The sequence below is a fragment of the Bicyclus anynana genome, chromosome 26 (assembly GCF_947172395.1).
Source record: "Bicyclus anynana chromosome 26, ilBicAnyn1.1, whole genome shotgun sequence".
In the NCBI taxonomy this organism is placed as follows: domain Eukaryota; kingdom Metazoa; phylum Arthropoda; class Insecta; order Lepidoptera; family Nymphalidae; genus Bicyclus; species Bicyclus anynana.
This window is the reverse complement of record NC_069108.1, coordinates 6,118,980-6,137,736: the sequence shown is the minus strand read 5'-3', so window position 1 is coordinate 6,137,736 and position 18,757 is coordinate 6,118,980. Positions and strand designations below refer to the sequence as shown.

The 18,757-nt window shown below is 39.0% G+C and overlaps 1 protein-coding gene across 1 annotated transcript in view; it reads left to right on the top strand.

Annotated features, from left to right (window-relative positions):
• LOC112053910 (modular serine protease) overlaps positions 1-18,757 on the top strand; it is a 44,197-nt gene that overhangs the window by 16,829 nt on the left and 8,611 nt on the right. The window contains exons 6-11 of the mRNA XM_024093518.2: positions 2,219-2,353; positions 4,389-4,569; positions 6,372-6,478; positions 7,837-8,045; positions 9,152-9,361; positions 17,908-18,069. Coding sequence (XP_023949286.1) covers positions 2,219-2,353; positions 4,389-4,569; positions 6,372-6,478; positions 7,837-8,045; positions 9,152-9,361; positions 17,908-18,069 — 1,004 coding nt within the window. The remainder of the gene's footprint in view (positions 1-2,218; positions 2,354-4,388; positions 4,570-6,371; positions 6,479-7,836; positions 8,046-9,151; positions 9,362-17,907; positions 18,070-18,757) is intronic.

Here is an 18,757-nt window from a genome sequence, read left to right as displayed (position 1 = left end):
ATAGGGGTAGGCCCTACCCCTACCCTACCCCTAACCTAGGCATATACTCCCCTACCATGCCCTACCCCACCCTACCCCTACCATACCTTTACCCCTACCCTACCCTTACACAACCCCTACCCTACCTGTACCCTACCCTATCCTACCCTACCCTAAACCTTCCCTACCTTACCCCTACCGTTAGCAAAATCGGTCCAGCCCTATGAGCGTGTTGCGATGACAAAGGAAAATAGAGACTTCTATGCTAAAATTATAATCTTTGGATCTACTGGACCGATTTGAAAGATTGTTTTACCAATAGAAAGCTACGTTATTTGCGAGTGTCATAGGCTATGCTTGATTCCCATATTCACACAGGAACGGGGACCACGTAATTGAAAGCGCATGGCGTCATGTACCGTAATTTCTGCGTCTACCCTTACACAACCCCTACCTGTACCCTACCCTACCCTATACCTTCCCTACCTTACCCTACCCTTAGCAAAATCGGTCAAGCCCTATGAGCGTGGTGCGATGACAAAGGAAAATAGAGACTTCTATGCTAAAATTATAATCTTTGGATCTACTGGACCGATTTGAAAGATTGTTTTACCAATAGAAAGATACCTTATTTGCGAGTGTCATAGGCTATGTTTGATTCCCATATTCACACAGGAACGGGAACTACGTAATTGAAAGCGCGGGGCGTCATGTAGCGGAATTTCTGCGTCTTTTAGAAATTTTGTGTTATCTCCGAAACTATTTAACTAATTAACATACTATAAAGGGCAAATCTTATCTCCATAATATCCTTGTGATTATTAAATAATTTATTTTGATAAGGATTTAAGTTAAGTAGCATAAATAATGACGCAAACTTAAGTATATAAAATTTATAATTTTTAAAACACAAAAGGTACTATATCTGCTAATATATAGAAGATAGATATATGGTGTCGCGGACTTTTTTGTAGAACTTTTAAAGGTACATAAAGCCTCCATACATTAATTTCAATTTTACACAATGGTTAAGGCAGCGCATGCGAATAAGTCTGCTTAAGAGGATTTTCGGTCCGACCTGTATGACAAAAACTGTATTAACTCGGCGAATATATATCATACTAATATAAAATATAGCCTATAGCACTCCCCGATAGTGTAGCATTCTACTGGTGAAAGAATTTTTGAAATCGGACCAGTAGTTCCGAAGATTACCCCATTTAAAAAATGTGACAAACTTACAAACTTACAAACTTTACCTCTTTATAATATTAGTATAGATTAATTGATATGTCGTAGATATTAGATAAGCTTATAAAGATATTAAGAGACCTTTAAATAATAAAAATGTGCTATTTGTCGAGAAATATGGATTTTATTTGACGAGTTCTAACTTTGACCAAGGTACACCATAGGCGGTCCAAGGTACATCACCACTGTTGTACCTTGGTCCACATTCCAAACTTTTTTTAGTTTATGTAAAACCTGTAAAAATGATGGTCTATGCTTTTGTATAATTTATATTATGTACCACATTAGTTCGTCTAACAGCTAAAATTTGTTTCATCGCAATAGCTATAACCGATTTTTTTTTTAAATCGTTAAGCGAAAAAGTGACCAAGGTACAACAGGTTCCCTTACCCTTCGTAAGAAGCACTCGATATCGCGATACAAAGTTACAAACTATACTGACACTGCCATCTATCAGCACATCGCTAAACTAAATTTATGATAATCGTTACACCGCGTCGAATGGTCGATTATACAATGTGTATGAATACTTTTTTCTAGGTTATGCCACATATTGACGGGCGTTTATCGCCATAGAAGTTTTATATATTAGGTATACTTGAATGAGGCGATGTTGATTGGTATATTCATTATTTCACTGATTTATAAATGGTAAAAGAATAAAAAATAAAAGGATTTATCAAACAGGTGATGCGATGTGGAATCATGAATTGGAAATCGTGTAATGAATGGGCGAAACAATTTTTCTACGCATGCGCGTTTTACAGTATTCTAAATATGAATTAAATATGGAATGTGAATGTAGGTGTAGATGTAGATGGCCTAGCCTAAAGTGGGCGAACGAAAGAGCTCGTTCGACTCACCTTCTTCTTTTATTGAATATCTATTATCTAGCTATAAGCTATATATTTAGAATTTAATATTGTAATGTGTGGCACTACCTAAAAATAAAAATATTTCTTTCTTTCTTTTCTTTCTTTACTTCCAGATGCCAGAGCAACTGGTTCCGTTGCACGTATGGCGCATGCGTGGATCGCACAGCACCATGTAACGGCAGACAGGAGTGCGCTGACAATTCGGACGAGCTGCTGCCGCGCTGTCGGAACCAAACACAAGTTGTCCGGTACGTGCTCTCTCCTCAGACCAATAGGGATGATGACAGTTTTTAAATTGTATATAAATTAAGAGTATACTAATAGTAAAGCAATTTTGTAAAAGTAACAGGGTATCTGCGATCATTACTTTCGGAGCTACAGGGAGTTAAAGGGTCAGATTTGCGGCGCTGCCGCGGATCCCTGAAAAACGCCCCATACAAAATGGCACGATTTAGTGACATCGTTGGCTCGCTGATCGTTAGGTTTGTATGGGCGTTCAAACAAAATTACTTATATGTTTGTTATTTGTGCGTTTATGTTTATAGTTCATTTATTGAAAAATGTCACATTTAATGTAAGGAAGCTAAAACTGTATGAATTTTCATCTAATTACGATAAAAAAAATTAATAGATTTTGAAATTTTATAATCTTATTTATTTTGCAAATATCCAGGCAATCTTTGCTTTTTATGTATAAATTAGTTAACTTTGGCCTTATTTACCCGAATGTATCATTAAAATCAATATATTCAAACCTAGTCATCATTCCCCATTATTGTATAGGACCTGCCTCGCTAGACGTTACTTTCCTGTCAAAGTATATGATCAACGATCTAATGCGATTATAAAAACTGTCTCTATAGTATCGATGTTAAATAGATGTATTCGTGTTCGTCGGTTAAAGAGTTCCGTAAAAATACCTTTTTCTGTAATTGAATTGTGTAAAAAAACGGGCAAAAACTTCTAGTTTAGTTTATGATATATACCAAATCTAAGCTCGTTTTCCTCAGAAAATGACAGACAATTTTGTTCGTTACTATGAGTGCGATACAGGTCCTTCTATAATTGGTCTGAGTCTGTCAGATAAGCTCTGGACTTAAAGAAAACCCACCACCACCATTATCAACGGCTCACTGCTAATCTCGAGTCTCTAAGAATGAGAGGGGTTAAGCCAATAGTCCACCACGCTGGCCCAATGCGGATTGGCAGACTTCACACACGCAGAGAATTATGAAAATTCTCTGGTATGCAGGTTTCCTCATGACGTATTTCCTTCACTGTTTGAGACGCGTGATGTTTAATTTCTTAAAATGCACACAATTGAAAAGTTGGATGTGCATGCTCCAGGCCCACACCCTCCGGAATCGGAGGCAGAGGTCATATCCACTGGGCTATCACGGCTGAAAGAAAACGTTTGGGCGATTATAAATCTGTTTTTACTTGATTGGCAAAAGGAATTTGAGGATGCACACTGCACTTTGCAGTACAGGATGGCCATTTCTGTATCGTGTGACTCCAACATTCAGTGGATCTTCGAGCTATGTGGCCTGTCCATTGCCACTTCAGCTTCACGAGTCTCTGCGCTATGTCAGTGACTTTGGTTCTTCTATGCGGATCTCATCATTTCTGATTCGATCACGCAGACCCGCTGAGTGACTTTGAGCCTTCGAAAAAGGCCCAAAGATACCAAACAAGTCTCGGATCCGTAGGCCATCACTGGTAACACGCACTGTTCGAAGACTTTCGTCTTCAAGCACTGATATTGATCAGGGCGGATTTAAGGGAATTAGCCCACGACCAAGACTAGTTGAGTGTCGCAACTGCTATGGTTTGCCAGCGACGAGATTCGCCAATTGTCTGTAATTCTGCTCGCGCAAGTCTAGGTTCTGCTGCAACCGCTCTCACAGAACTAGTGAGCAAGCATAGAAGAGGCCGCGTAGTGCGATAAGTCTAATGGTAGCACAAAGCGCATAGATTTTCTTTTTATGATTGTGTAAGTGCCGTAGGCTCCTTATGGGACCTTAGCGGCGTCCCATCAAGCATCGCCTGATGGGGCCCGATGGCAGAAGCAGAGTAGATGGGTGGGACGACTGTCTAAGGGCGTCTCCTCTGAGAGTCGGACCTCGGCTTAGAGGGCCGTTCGGGAAGGGTGTTTTGGCCTGAGTGTATCAGTCCAGGCGCCCCCGAGATCGTGAGTTAAAAAGCCCACGTCTGGGTGACGTCAGATATCGGGGACCTCGCACAAAGCGCATAGAGCAGAAATACATGTCCTCTATATTCCAGAGGGCAGTTCAAATGTGCGAACGGTCAGATGATATCGTCGGTTGGTCGCTGCGACGGCGCCAAGGACTGTAGCGACGGCTCGGACGAGACGCTGGCGACCTGCGCGGGGACCGCTTGCTCGGGCTACCTGTTCCAGTGCGCGTACGGGGCTTGTGTGGATCAGGGCTCCGACTGTAATGGGGTGAGTGTGTGATGTGTTATATTATGTTGACGGCTCGGACGAGACGCTGGCGACCTGCGCGGGGACCGCTTGCTCGGGCTACCTGTTCCAGTGCGCGTACGGGGCTTGTGTGGATCAGGGCTCCGACTGTAATGGGGTGAGTGTGTGATGTGTTATATTATGTTGACGGCTCGGACGAGACGCTGGCGACCTGCGCGGGGACCGCTTGCTCGGGCTACCTGTTCCAGTGCGCGTACGGGGCTTGTGTGGATCAGGGCTCCGACTGTAATGGGGTGAGTGTGTGATGTGTTATATTATGTTGACGGCTCGGACGAGACGCTGGCGACCTGCGCGGGGACCGCTTGCTCGGGCTACCTGTTCCAGTGCGCGTACGGGGCTTGTGTGGATCAGGGCTCCGACTGTAATGGGGTGAGTGTGTGATGTGTTATATTATGTTGACGGCTCGGACGAGACGCTGGCGACCTGCGCGGGGACCGCTTGCTCGGGCTACCTGTTCCAGTGCGCGTACGGGGCTTGTGTGGATCAGGGCTCCGACTGTAATGGGGTGAGTGTGTGATGTGTTATATTATGTTGACGGCTCGGACGAGACGCTGGCGACCTGCGCGGGGACCGCTTGCTCGGGCTACCTGTTCCAGTGCGCGTACGGGGCTTGTGTGGATCAGGGCTCCGACTGTAATGGGGTGAGTGTGTGATGTGTTATATTATTTTATTTTATTACCTAGCGGACGCCTGATATTTATAAATGAATAAGTTTGGCTAGGTCATAATATCAGGACACAATTTAAGATCTGTTAATAATGTTAAATAAAAACTCGTTTAGCACTACACTCTTTTATTGTTATTACACTGTGTACAAATGTAATTTTACTAGTAATCAATCACGTTTTATAAACTCGTATCAAAATCCTCCATTAATTTTTACAAAATCATTTTGTCACAGACAAAAGAGAAGGTTATGTCAAAAGTTGACATAACCACAGATGTCATCACTCATCATAGATGAATCGTTTTAGACAAGATCTATTTTACAAAAGAAATATGTTTTACTCCGAAAGTATTCATTTTAGAATACATGTTCCTTAGACATTTTTAATTAATTTTACCTAAACAATATAACCGGAGTAGAGTTATAGAAAATACTCCCGAGCACCCTGTATAAAAATAAGGTTTTCTCAACGGATACTATGAGGTATTCCGGGATAAGATAAAGATAAATATACTTTATTTGCACACCACAAAGACAAAAACAAGTGAAATAAAAAACAAATTAGGAAGAGATCAGCATACAAAAGGCGGCCTTATCGCTAAGTAGCGATTTCTTCCAGGCAACCTTCGGTTTAGGAAAACTTAAGGACATCAGCAGGTGGCGTAAAACAAAAATAACCATAGTATTAGTAATACACATACATACAAATAATTTACATTCTAATACATAAACAATATTACACAAATACCTACAATAATGAATAAAATACATATCAAAATATACTAATAAATACCTTATATTGAAAAGAAATAATATATACAGATCGTCTTTACTGCATCAGATAATGAGTCTTTACGGCATTTTTAAAAATGTCCAGTGTCTTTGATTGCCGTATGTTTAAAGGGAGAGCATTCCATAACTTTAAGGGATAAAAATGTTCAAAATATAAACTTCAAAATAGGTTGAAGCTTAGGTAGGTAGAATAGGTAGTACGATAACCGTACATATAATTATTCATCCGGATATAATGTGTGACAATTTTTTTTTTTTTAATTCAAAATTATATTATTACCAAATCTTTACTATGTGATTGTAGATACAAGATTGCGCGGACGGGTCGGACGAGTCGGACGAGCTGTGCAACAGGAACAGCGCCGGAGTCGAACCTGTGACCCAGCGGCCCGTCACACCACCACCCAGCAAGTGAGTGCATCATCTATCGGTCTTATAAACACATTTCACTGTTGTGAACAAGAGGTATAAAGATTTTTATTTATAAATAGCGGACGCCTGCGACTTCGTCCGCGTGGAATTTAGTTTTTCACTAATCCCGCAGGAACCGTGGATTTTTCCGGGATGAAAAGTAGCCTATGTGTTAATCCAGAGTAAAATCTATTTCCATTCCAAATTTCAGCCAAATCGCTTCAGTAGCCGCAGAGTAAAAGAGAAACAAACATACTTACACACATACACACTTACACACAAACTTTTATAATATTAGTAGGATAACTTTATTGCACAGAAAAGAAAATAACAATAGAACACATCAATTTTATAGGCAAAGGCGACCTTATCGCTAATAGTGATTATATTAGTTAGTTAGTTATTTATCTATTTACTCGATGTAATATTTCTACCACTATATTTTCACCCTCTTCTATTTTATTTTCACATGTTTTGTACACCGTGTTAGTTTCACCATGAGTAAGCCATACAGTTATTAGTCCAATACAAGAAACCCCTTAATAATATTAAAAATGAAATCACGCTAACTCACAGTCTAGCGAAAAAAAAACATTTTATGGCTATAATTTTCAATCAATCAATCAATTTAGGGATGTCGAGACGACACAAATGTATGATTTTTTATCTGATTAAGTTAAAAGGTTTATGATTGAATTTGGAATTGTTGTTCATATTACAAACATCCTGACGATCTTTGATCTATATGTATTACTAGCTGACGCCGCGCGGTTTCACCCGCGTGGTTCCCGTTCCCGTAGGAGTATGGGGATAATATATAACCTAAAGCCTTCCTCGATAAATGGGCTATCTAACACTGAAAGAATTTTTTAAATCGGACTTTATAATATTAGTATAAAGCTAAAATGAAAATAAAGATAAAATGGCTGGGAAGCCAGAGTTTCCCAAACTTTTTTGTGTCGTAGACCCCTTGCCATGTTTTTCCATGTTGGGTAGACCCTCTACTTATTTGATATTGATTTTCTGTATCCTAAATTTTATAAACATATATAATATTTTTTTTTATTATCATTATATCATAGTTACTTTTAAAATAATGTACTATATTTTTTGATATTATAAGATAATATGATGTAAAAAATAGGTACTATCAGTGTATGTGTTTCCACTATCGTGGAAACCATTTTCATTTAATGAACCCCAAAATTTTTTTTGCTGTCATAGACCCCTAGGAGGGGTGGATATAGACCACTTTGGGAATCACTGGTATAGATTATTAGTTGATACTGACCTCTTTTTCCCTTAATGTCTCGAAAATCATATTCAAAAGTCATCATCCCCACCACTTTGTTTCCCAGACCATCCCAAGGTGGTAACTGCGTGCTACCCCAGTACCCGCAGTACGGTACATACACCGTGGCGAACGTGCCGGGCGCGGTGCCGGGGGAGACGTACCCCAGCGCGGTGCTCAACATCACCTGCATCCCAGGGTTCGGTGTGGAGGAGAACAGGAACACGCTGTGGTGTTACGACGGTAGCTGGTCCAACAACATGCCCAAATGTGTCCGTGAGTGTTACATGAATTACAAGTATACGATTGGGAATTTTTAATCTCAATTCAAGAATATAGGTATTGGCTTCATGCCTTGCCATCGAAAAATCTTGGCACTTTATTAGACAATGAAAGTTTTCGTGTTGCCATTATGCTTAGAGCACAAATGTCCATGTGGAAAACAGGTAAGTAAACTTGGAATCCACGGGCTTTCATGTCCAAGGAGTAGCGGTAGGCTATTTCGGCATGGCTTTCTTAATGATATAATAAAAAGGGCTCTTGCCACCATAAATATTCCTGCGCTAATCGAGCCGTCAGGAATCAGTCGGGATGATGGCAAGAGACCCGATGGATTGACGCTGGTTCCCCGGGAAATGGGGCGGACCCTAATGCGGGACGCTACAATGGTTTCAAGGTCAAACTGGTTTATTTCCGCGCTGGACAGCCAGGCAGATCCTCTACGCAAAATGCGCCAGCTTTTCTGTCGAGGCAACTAGCTGCGGTGAAATAATTCACAGAGCACTGCGACTCCATGGCTCAAAGTTATCCACGGCAAAAGAAATAAATTGGATTAAAGTCGAAATTACATTCACCACTATCATTATAGAGGCCTAGAGATAATTCGACGAGGCCATCGATTTGGACGGCCTTGGGTCGAATCTCCAACTTTTCAGTTATGTGCATTTTAAAAAATTAAATATCACTTGTCTCAAACAGGAAAAACATCGCGGGGAAACCTGCATATCTGAGAATTATCTTAATCTACGTGTGTGAATTTCAACATTTGATAACCGTTTACATATTAATTAAATATAACGTGTCTCAAACGGTGAAGGAAAATATCGTGAGGAAATTTGCAAACCAGAGAATTTTCTTAATAATCTGCGTGTATGAAGTCTGCCAATCCTCATTTGGCCAGCGTGATGGACTATTTGGCTTAACCCCTCTCATTCTGAGAGGAGATTAGAGCTTAGCAGTGAGCCAAATATGGGTAATATATTCTCACGGGAAAGGGAACTACGCGGGTGGAACCGCGGGGCGTAGGCTAGTCTCCTACAAGGGTGGAGGGCTGGTCCCGTGAGCCGTGATAACAGGCTGATTATGATAAATGATGATTACAGGTTTCTGCAGACTGAACAAGCACCCAAGTGTTGAATACCGCTGCATTAGCACCGGCGCCTTCATCGGCTCCAGGGAGTGTGGGCCTCTGGAACCAGCTGGAACCGTTGTCCAGCCGTACTGCAGAACACCAAACTACTACTATCCTGGTGTACTATCCAACATGAACTGCATCGACGGCAGTTGGGACTACATCGCTCAGTGCAAACCAGGTTCGGACTCCACCAACATTACCATAACCATAGACAAACAAATAACCATAAACATATCCAGTAACAATAAGAACATAGACTATATAGTTATTAATAATTACGCGAATAGCGACGTGAAAGTGACACCCGATGCTAATATAAATGTTAATATTGATGCAACCAAGGACATACCAAAGAGTAATGTTGTATTTAACAATAATAAAAATCAAGGTGATTTGACGATAGGACAAGCGCAAGCTATCACACCGGATAGTGATGATGATGATGATAATGAAATACAAACATCGAGTTCTGTATATAATAAATATGATATAGATAAGGGTGATAGGAGGGTAGGACAAGTGCAAGCTATCACACCGGATAGTGATAAAAATGATAATGGTGATGATGATGATGATAAAACTCAAACGGGTGCTGTATATAATAAGTATGATATAGATGAGGGTGATTGGAGGATTGGACAAGTGGAAACAAGCACAGTGAAACGGGCTAATGTTGGCAAAATACAAACATCGCGCACTGTTGACCCTTACATATATTTCGAAAATTAAGTTTTATTTTTAACTGATTTAAAAAAAAAAGGAGGTGATTCCCAATTTGACGCGTATATTTTGTTTTAATGTTTGTTACCCTCAGACCAATTATAGAAGGACCTGTATCGCACTCATAGTCACGAACAAAATTGTCTGTCATTTTCCTTAGAAACGAGCTTAGATTTGGTATATATCTTATACTAAACTAGAAGTTTGTGCCCATTATTTACACCATTCAATTACACAAAAAGATATTTTTACGGAGCTCTTTAACCGACGAACACCAATACAACTATTTAACATCGATTTTATAGAGACAGTTTTTATAATCGCATTAGATCGTTGATCATATACTTTGACAGAAAAGTAACGTCTAGCGAGGCAGGTCCTATACAATAATTGGTCTGAGTTGTTACCTTATAACTTCGTCATTTGTTGACCAATTTTGAAAATTCTTTTTTTATTTGAAAGAGTATACTTCCAGATTGGCGCCATTTCATTTTCACTTAAATCGGTATAGTAATATTGTGTTAAAATCAGAATAACTGAAGAACCTTTGAAGTCTGTTCAATTTTATGTTAAAAATATTATTGTGACGTCACGTTATGTTTTAAGTATTTAATTGGTTAACTTTGTGTTTCGATATTTTATTATTATAAACCAGAGTTTCCCAAACATTTTTGTGTCGTAGACCCCTTGCCATGTTTTTCCGTGTTGGGTAGACCCCCTACTTATTCGATATTGATTTTCTGTATCCTACAACTTACACAATTTTATATTTTATTTACAATTTTATAAATATATATATTATTTTTTTTACTTCATAGTTACTTTAAAATAATGTATATGTTTTGATATTATAAGATAATATGATGTAAAAATAGGTACTATCAGTGTATGTGTTATGATCCACTATCGTGGAAACTATTTTCATTTAATGGACCCCCAAATTTTTTTTCGCTGTCTTAGAACCCTTGCAGTTTGACATAGACCCCTAGGGGTCGATATAGACCACTTTGGGAATCACTGGTTTAAACAAACACAATTATTGAATTAAAGCCTGTCAAGTCTCACAATTCCCACCGAGAATGTTACCAATAAACCCTTTGTCTAACTTCGAGAAGAGGGTTTAGTGGCAGTTTGATACTGTTACTATCGCGTTAACGTAAACGCGAATTTCTACGGAATGGAATCAGCGCCATCTAGTGGCACTATTTTTTTTTATTTTATTTATTTAATTATATATAATAATTACATGATAAAAATTAAAAGAAGACATAAACTTGTTAAAGTTTTTTTGCGCACCCTTCGCCGTTGACAATACTGTAATTAAATCTACTACTATATAATACTAATCTACTATGGACTTAAAAATAATTAAAAATTAGAAAGAGAAATTTAATTTTACAATTAAAACTACACATAAATACATAAAAACACTACGTTTAACTTAATATAACAATAATTAGAAACAAAATGTAAGCAAAAACAGAAAAGGTGGGTATGAAGTGAATAAAACTGACATCTGAGTGATATTTGTATATACAGGCTGTTCATACAATAATTGGTAATACTTATACTACTGCACAACTGTTTCAATTCCATACAAATTCGCGTTTACGTCAACGCGATAGTTACAGTATGAAAATATTGAAAACTCCCACTAGGCACACAGTACACGCTTGTCGCTAAGTCTGCGTGTATTCTATTAAATTCTATTCCTATTAAAAAGTGGTTGCACTATCAGCGACCAAAAAACATCCCCAATGAGTGCCAAACACATCTTCTTGGCACTCAATTCAAGTAGTCGCATTTGCAAATTCAACCATAAACTCGATCCTTAAGGTTGATTTTGCTCTGAATTAGGGATTTTATTGAATATTGGACTATATTTAAAGGCCTTAAAGTATAATTTTCTTTATCAATAATTCTAAAACTGTCAAAGCAAATGACAATGATGTTAAACCCAGCAAGGTGTTTTTTTTTTTTTTTTTTTTTTTTTTTTATTCTTTACAAGTTAGCCCTTGACTACAATCTCACCTGATGGTAAGTGATGATGCAGTCTAAGATGGAAGCGGGCTAACTTGTTAGGAGGAGAATGAAAATCCACACCCCTTTCGGTTTCTACACGGCATCGTACCGGAACGCTAAATCGCTTGGCGGTACGTCTTTGCCGGTAGGGTGGTACCTAGCCGCGGCCGAAGCCTCCCACCAGCCAGACCTGGACAAATTAAGAAAATCTCAATCTGCCTAGCCGGGGATCGAACCCAGGACCTCCGTCTTGAAAATCCACCGCGCATACCACTGCGCCACGGAGGCCGGCCGTCGTGTTCCTATATAGACCAAATAATTATAATATTTATACGCTTTATGTTCAACAATTTTAGTGGGCAATATATTTTTAACGGTTATTCTTTTATGTCCATAGTTATTAGTCAGTAACTTACCAATGCATTTTTTTTTAATGAGTTCTTGCGGTTTGAAGAATTTGGTATGATTGTAACAATTTGTCAGCGTGATTTTTTTTTTATAATTTATTTTACGGCCTTGGATACAAGTCCTTATAGACCATGTCAGCGTGAACTTATTTTGTACCACAGATTAATCAATAATACACAGATGTAGAGTACGGAACACGACGGTGTCGTACCCGTCACGGATATGAAATTCAAAAACGAATACGTTCTCTTGTCAGTACTATACGAACCGTTGCATCAGTAATTTTTTGAATACTTATTATTCAACAAAAATGGCGTCATACGTTTTTAAATATTTACAAATTGCTCCAAAAAACTTAAGAAAAAAGATAGAGTATTTTTTACCCGACTGCAAGAAGGGTTATGTTTTTCGCGCGTATCTTGTATGTATGTTTGTATGTATGTAATATTCTTTATTACCTCATATCTTCCAAACTACTGAACGGATTTACGTAATTAGGATATCGTTAGATTTGTCTCAATAACCCAAGTGTTCTTAAATAGGTAAAACTAAAAAAAAATTACAAGACGACTGTGAGACTTTATAGACTCGAGATGAAAAAATTTTTTTTTTCTAATATTGCAATATGGGTATCAAATTCAAGAGCTTTTTGTGAGCATTCATATCATGGCTTTGTTTTAAAAAAACTACAATTAGATACCTAAACGTTATTTATTAGTTGTCTATACAAAATACGCGAGGCTAAGTGCGAGTCGGATTCGCCCACCGAACGGTCCGTAGATATTTTTGAATATTTGCTTAACCTCGGTTGGACGTATAAATTACCGTACTTTGTAATAAACGTAATAAATAAATCCGAAATTAACCAACTATCGTAACTAAAAAGTGTGTAATAAATAAATTAATTAAACAAATAAAAAAACCCGACTGCATAAAGTATTGGTTGACTATACACTGAAAAGAAAAAAAGCAAGCTCAGTCCAGAAGTGTAGAAAGCAATTAGAAAACAGTCGGGACCTTAGATATTGGATAGAATGGTTTTCTTCTACATTAATTAATAGGTCCCGACTGTTTTCTAATTGCTTTCTAAACTTCTGGACTGAGCTTGTTTTTTTTCTTTTCAGTGTATAGTCAGTCAATACTTTATGCAGTCGGGTTTTTTTATTTGTTTAATTTATTTATTTATTTTCAATATTATTCAACAAAAATGGCGTCATACATTTTTAAATATTTTAAAAACTGTTCCAATAATTTAAGAAAAAAGATAGAGTATTTTTTATTGATTATTATATTAATTTACGTAATTGTTGCTATTTTTAAATTTTGAAATACAAATGACGAAAAAAGTTTGTATATGCGGATGTCAAGGAGACGCGTGACTTTTGTTTAGTTTTATGGGTTTCACCAGCTTGACCATGCTGCTTGTAAAGACTCATTCTGTGATTTAAGTAGAAATATCAAAAGCTTTTCGATGTATGTAAATTCTATGTCACAAATGTCATCCGGTGCTTACTGGTGAATACATAGCTTGGCAAGTTCGTTAATGACATTACCATGATATGCGGGCGATGGGAGGGGGAGACTGTGCGGGTATGAAATCGTGCGCGCGGCGCATCGCTACCCCCCTCCCGGCCCGCGTGATCCATAGGGAGTGTTTCGAACGATTTTTCCACTCTATAGGTAAATGACGGCCTCCGTGGCGCAGGGTATGCGCGGTGGATTTACAAAACGGAGGTCCTGGGTTGGCTACCCGACTGGGCCGATTGAGGTTTTCTTAATTGGTCCAGGTCTGGCTGGTGGGAGGCTTCGGCCGTGGCTAGTTACCACCCTACCGGCAAAGACGTACCGCCAAGCGATTTAGCGTTCCGGTACGATGCCGCGTAGAAACCGAAAGGGGTGTGGATTTTCATCCTCCTCCTAACAAGTTAGCCCGCTTCCATCTTAGACTGCATCATCACTTACTTAGGTGAGATTGTAGTCAAGAGCTAACTTGTAAAGAATAAAAAAATAAAGCATCGCTACCCCCCTCCCGGCCCGCGCGGCCCATTGGGAGTGTTACGAACGAATTTGCCAAGCTACAGGTAAATGGCATTTGGCTAATTGATTTGATGTTTATTATAATAGGTTGATAATAAATATCAAACTAGTGAATAGGCCTGCAGGGCAGGCTTTTCTGTGAAAAGGAAATTGTAATGTTAACGCGACATGATGGATGGTTTTAGTAAATAAATAATTGCAATTAAATGAATTAATTGTTTGATTTTAACCTTCATCCTGAAGTCCTATTAACATTACCTTTTCCGCCTTATTTTTCAAGACATTAGCCGGAACCTCAGACCAATTATAGAAGGACCTGTATCGCACTCATAGTCACGAACAAAATTGTCTGTCATTTTGTGAGGAAAACGAGCTTAGATTTTGTATATATCTTATACTAATCTAGAAGTTTTTGCCCGTTTTTTACACTATTCAATTACACAAAAAGGTATTTTTACGGAGCTCTTTAACCGACGAACACGATTACAACTATTTAACATCGATTCTATAAAGACAATTTTTATAATCGCATTAGATCGTTGATCATATACTTTGACAGAAAAGTAACGTCTAGCGAGGCCTATGCAATAATTGGTCTGAGGCCGGAACAGAAAGATATATACAGACAAAAGTTTTTTTTTTAAATCACAGACATTAAAAATGTAATACCACGTGGTCGAAAACTCGCTTGTCTACTGCTACTGGTGATATTACAAAAGATAATTATTAATTATCTGTCCCATCAATTTTTATATTGCATTTTAAAAAATTACATACCTTGATACCGGAAAGTGGATAAACATATTTACTTAATGTTTTTTACAACATCTTAGATAAGTTACTTTGACGACTTTTGTGGCACGGCAAGGTGGTCCGGGATTCGATTCGCGGCTCAGTTTAGGATTTTATATTGGCTCAGGTTTCGGGAGACTTCGGCCATGGGTAGTTACCTACCGGCAATTACGTACTGCCAAACGATTTAGCGTTCCGGTACGATGCTGCGTACAAACAGTGAGAGATAGAATGATCTTGTACCTCTCCCAAGTAAGTCTGCAGTCACTTATCATCAGATGAGATAGCAGACAAGGGCTAACTTGTCCTTAGGGCGCTTGGCAGATGTAAAACATCGACATTATTTTGTAAAAGTTAAACAACACTGTATACACTATAGCTATCCGAGCTCAGTGTAGCGAGAGATGGCTTAACGCTGGATCGAGTGGGAGAGAATCGCACTGTCGATTTCGCATGGCGACGCGTCGCCACACCGTACATACTACTGCATATAGACTATACCATCATATAGTCTATATGCAGTAGTAACTGCCTCATTGGTCCCGTGGTAAGCTGGTTCAGCTACGGTCAATGAGGTCCAGGGTTCGAATCCCGGGTCAGGCCAGCAAAAACAAATTGGGATTTTTCTTACAAGGAAAATCTTAATAGCAGCCTGGAGTTGGGAAGTTGGCGGTGTTAGTACACCCCCGTGCCTCGGAGAGCACGTAAAGCCGTCGGTCCTGCGCCTGATCTCTCACCGGTCGTGTCGGTCTGCCGTCCCATCGGATTTCGAGAGTGAGAGAAGAGAGAGTGCACCTGTGCTTGCGCACACACTTGTGCACTATAATATCTCCTGCGTACATGGTTAATCTCACCATGAGATTAGCCGCCGTGACCGAAAAAATCGGTCGGGAGCATATTATTATTATACCATCATATATATAGACTATACTATCGCGTCGCCACGACAGAAATCGGTTTTACGTGCGGCTATAGATGTTCCACATCAAAAAAAACTTCTTATAGTTACTTGAAGTTCGGATTGTGGTGGCTTTAGATGATTGCATTTTTCAAGTGACTTTCTACAGTCGCAAACGCCTCCATATATAGACGCCCCCACGCCATAATATATCTTAATACCAAATTTCAGCTAATTCGGTTCATTAGTTGAGGCGTGAAAGAGTAACAAACATTCATATCACCAAAATCACCAGTTTTCGCAAATCTCGGGAAACCATGGACTTTTTCGTGTTAAAAAATAGCCTATGTGTTAATCCAGAGTAAAATCTATTTCCATTCCAAATTTCAGCTAAATCGCTCGAATCGAGTAACAAACATCCAAACATACATACAAACTTTCGCGTTTATAATATTAGTAGGAAGTAGGATCTAATAGCCACGGTCGACGAACGGCGATGGAATGGGCAGGCCACATAGTTCGAAGAGCCGATAGACGTTGAGGTCCCAAGGTGCTGGAATGGCGACCCCACACTGGAAAGCGCAGTGTTGGTCGACCCCTCACTAGGTAAGGGCAGGGAAGGTGTTGGTTGTCGCAGAGAGCCGCTGGAAGCTGGACGAGACCGTTGTGTTTGGATGTCCATGCAACAGGCCTATGTCCAGCAGAGGACGTTCATCGGCTGTTTATGATGATAATGGTAATGAGTCCGGAGTACCTAACGGATTAATGGAAACGTAAGAGTAGAGTTAGGAGTTTAATTACCAACTCACTCTTTACACCGACTCTCTTTAAAAATTCAATAAAAAAATTCAACCGGCTTCCAACTCAAAAATTAACTTAAACTAAAAAGCAAAAAATAGCATCTTGGATATGTGCTACCTTCTGATCAGTTTGAAGGCGGTGCCAATCCAGTGTTGTGTTTTAATTAAAGCTGTTTCTGAAAGAACCACATATATATTATCCCCGTATTCCTACGGGAACGGGAACCTCGCGGATGAAACCGCGCGGTGTCAGCTAGTCTTCATATAAAGACGTAATATTTTGTCTGTATTAAATATAGACTTTTGAAACATATTACAGCATATTATTTCTAAATTATTGTGAATTTATATTTTTTAGGGGGATAACTCAACAATCAAGGCGATTATATGGGTTTTTGACAAAAACTTTAGGGATAAATATTTTGGAGAGTTGGCAACATTGAGTACCAGTAGCGCTTCCACCACTGATGGGACGCTATTGAAAGAAGGGATGATGACAGTTTTTTAAATTGTATATAAATTAAGAGTATGCCAATAGTAAAGCAATTTTGTAAAAGTAACAGGGTATCTGCGATCATTACTTTCGGAGCTACAGGGATTTAAAGGGTCAGATTTGCGGCGCTGCCGCGGATCCCTGAAAAACGCCCCATACAAAATGGTACGAACTAATGACGTCGTACGTAATGTAGTGATCCTTAGATTTGTATGGGCGGTCAAACAAAATTACTAATATCTTTGTTATTTCTGCGTTTATGTTTATAGTTCATTTATTAAAAAATGTCACATTTAATGTAAGGAAGCTAAAACTGTATGAATTTTCATCTAATTACGACAAAAGATATTTAATAGATTTTGATATTTTATAATCTCATTTATTTTGCAAATATCCAGACAATCTTTGCTTTTTATGTATAAATTAGTTAACATTGACTTTATTTACCCGAATGTATCATAAAAATCAATATATTCAAACCTAGTCATCATCCCCATTGTTAAATCAACAAATATATTCCTTTATAAACTTTAATATTTATTAATTTATTCTAGAATGTGGCACCATCACCCCCTTCGCCAAACCCCTCATCATAGGGGGTCGCGTGGCTAAGAAGGGGGAGCTCCCCTGGCACGCAGGAATATACGACAAACTCTACGAGCCCTACATGCAGGTCTGCGGAGGCTCCTTGATCTCAACGACAGCCGTCATATCAGGTATTATCTCAGACCAGTTATTGTACAGGACCTGCCTCGCTAGACGTTACTTTTCTGTCAAAGTATATGATCAACGATCTAATGCGATTATAAAAACTGTCTCTATAGAATCGATGTTAAATAGTTGTAATCGTGTTCGTCGGTTAAAGAGCTCTGTAAAAATACATTTTTGTGTAATTGAGTTGTGTAAAAAACGGGCAAAAACTTCTAGTTTAGTATAAGATATATACCAAATCAAAGGTCGTTTTCCTCAGAAAATGACAGACAATTTTGTTCGTGATTATGAGTGCGATACAGGTCCTTCTATAAATGGTCCGAGGGTATTATGTATATGCTTCTCACTAGACACGGGCTATGTTAGTTATTTCTGCATAAACAAAAAAAACCTTGGCTGAGTTTGTTGTGGGCTCTTCTCGGATTAAGGCGCGTTTGGAACCCTCTTAACTTTAGTTTGAAGTTTTCAACTATTATTACCACCATTACATTAAATTAAATTATGACATAATCTTGACCTTTCAAAAGTGCTTGTAAACTTAGCCTCAAGAGTCAAGCGGTAGGGTAGGGGTAGGGTAGGGTAGGGTAGGGGTAGGGTAGGGGTAGGGTAGGGGTATGGTAGGGGTAGGGTAGGGGTAGGGTAGGGGTAGTTGAAAGTTAACATCGAGTTTCACGCGGACGAAGTCGCGGGCGT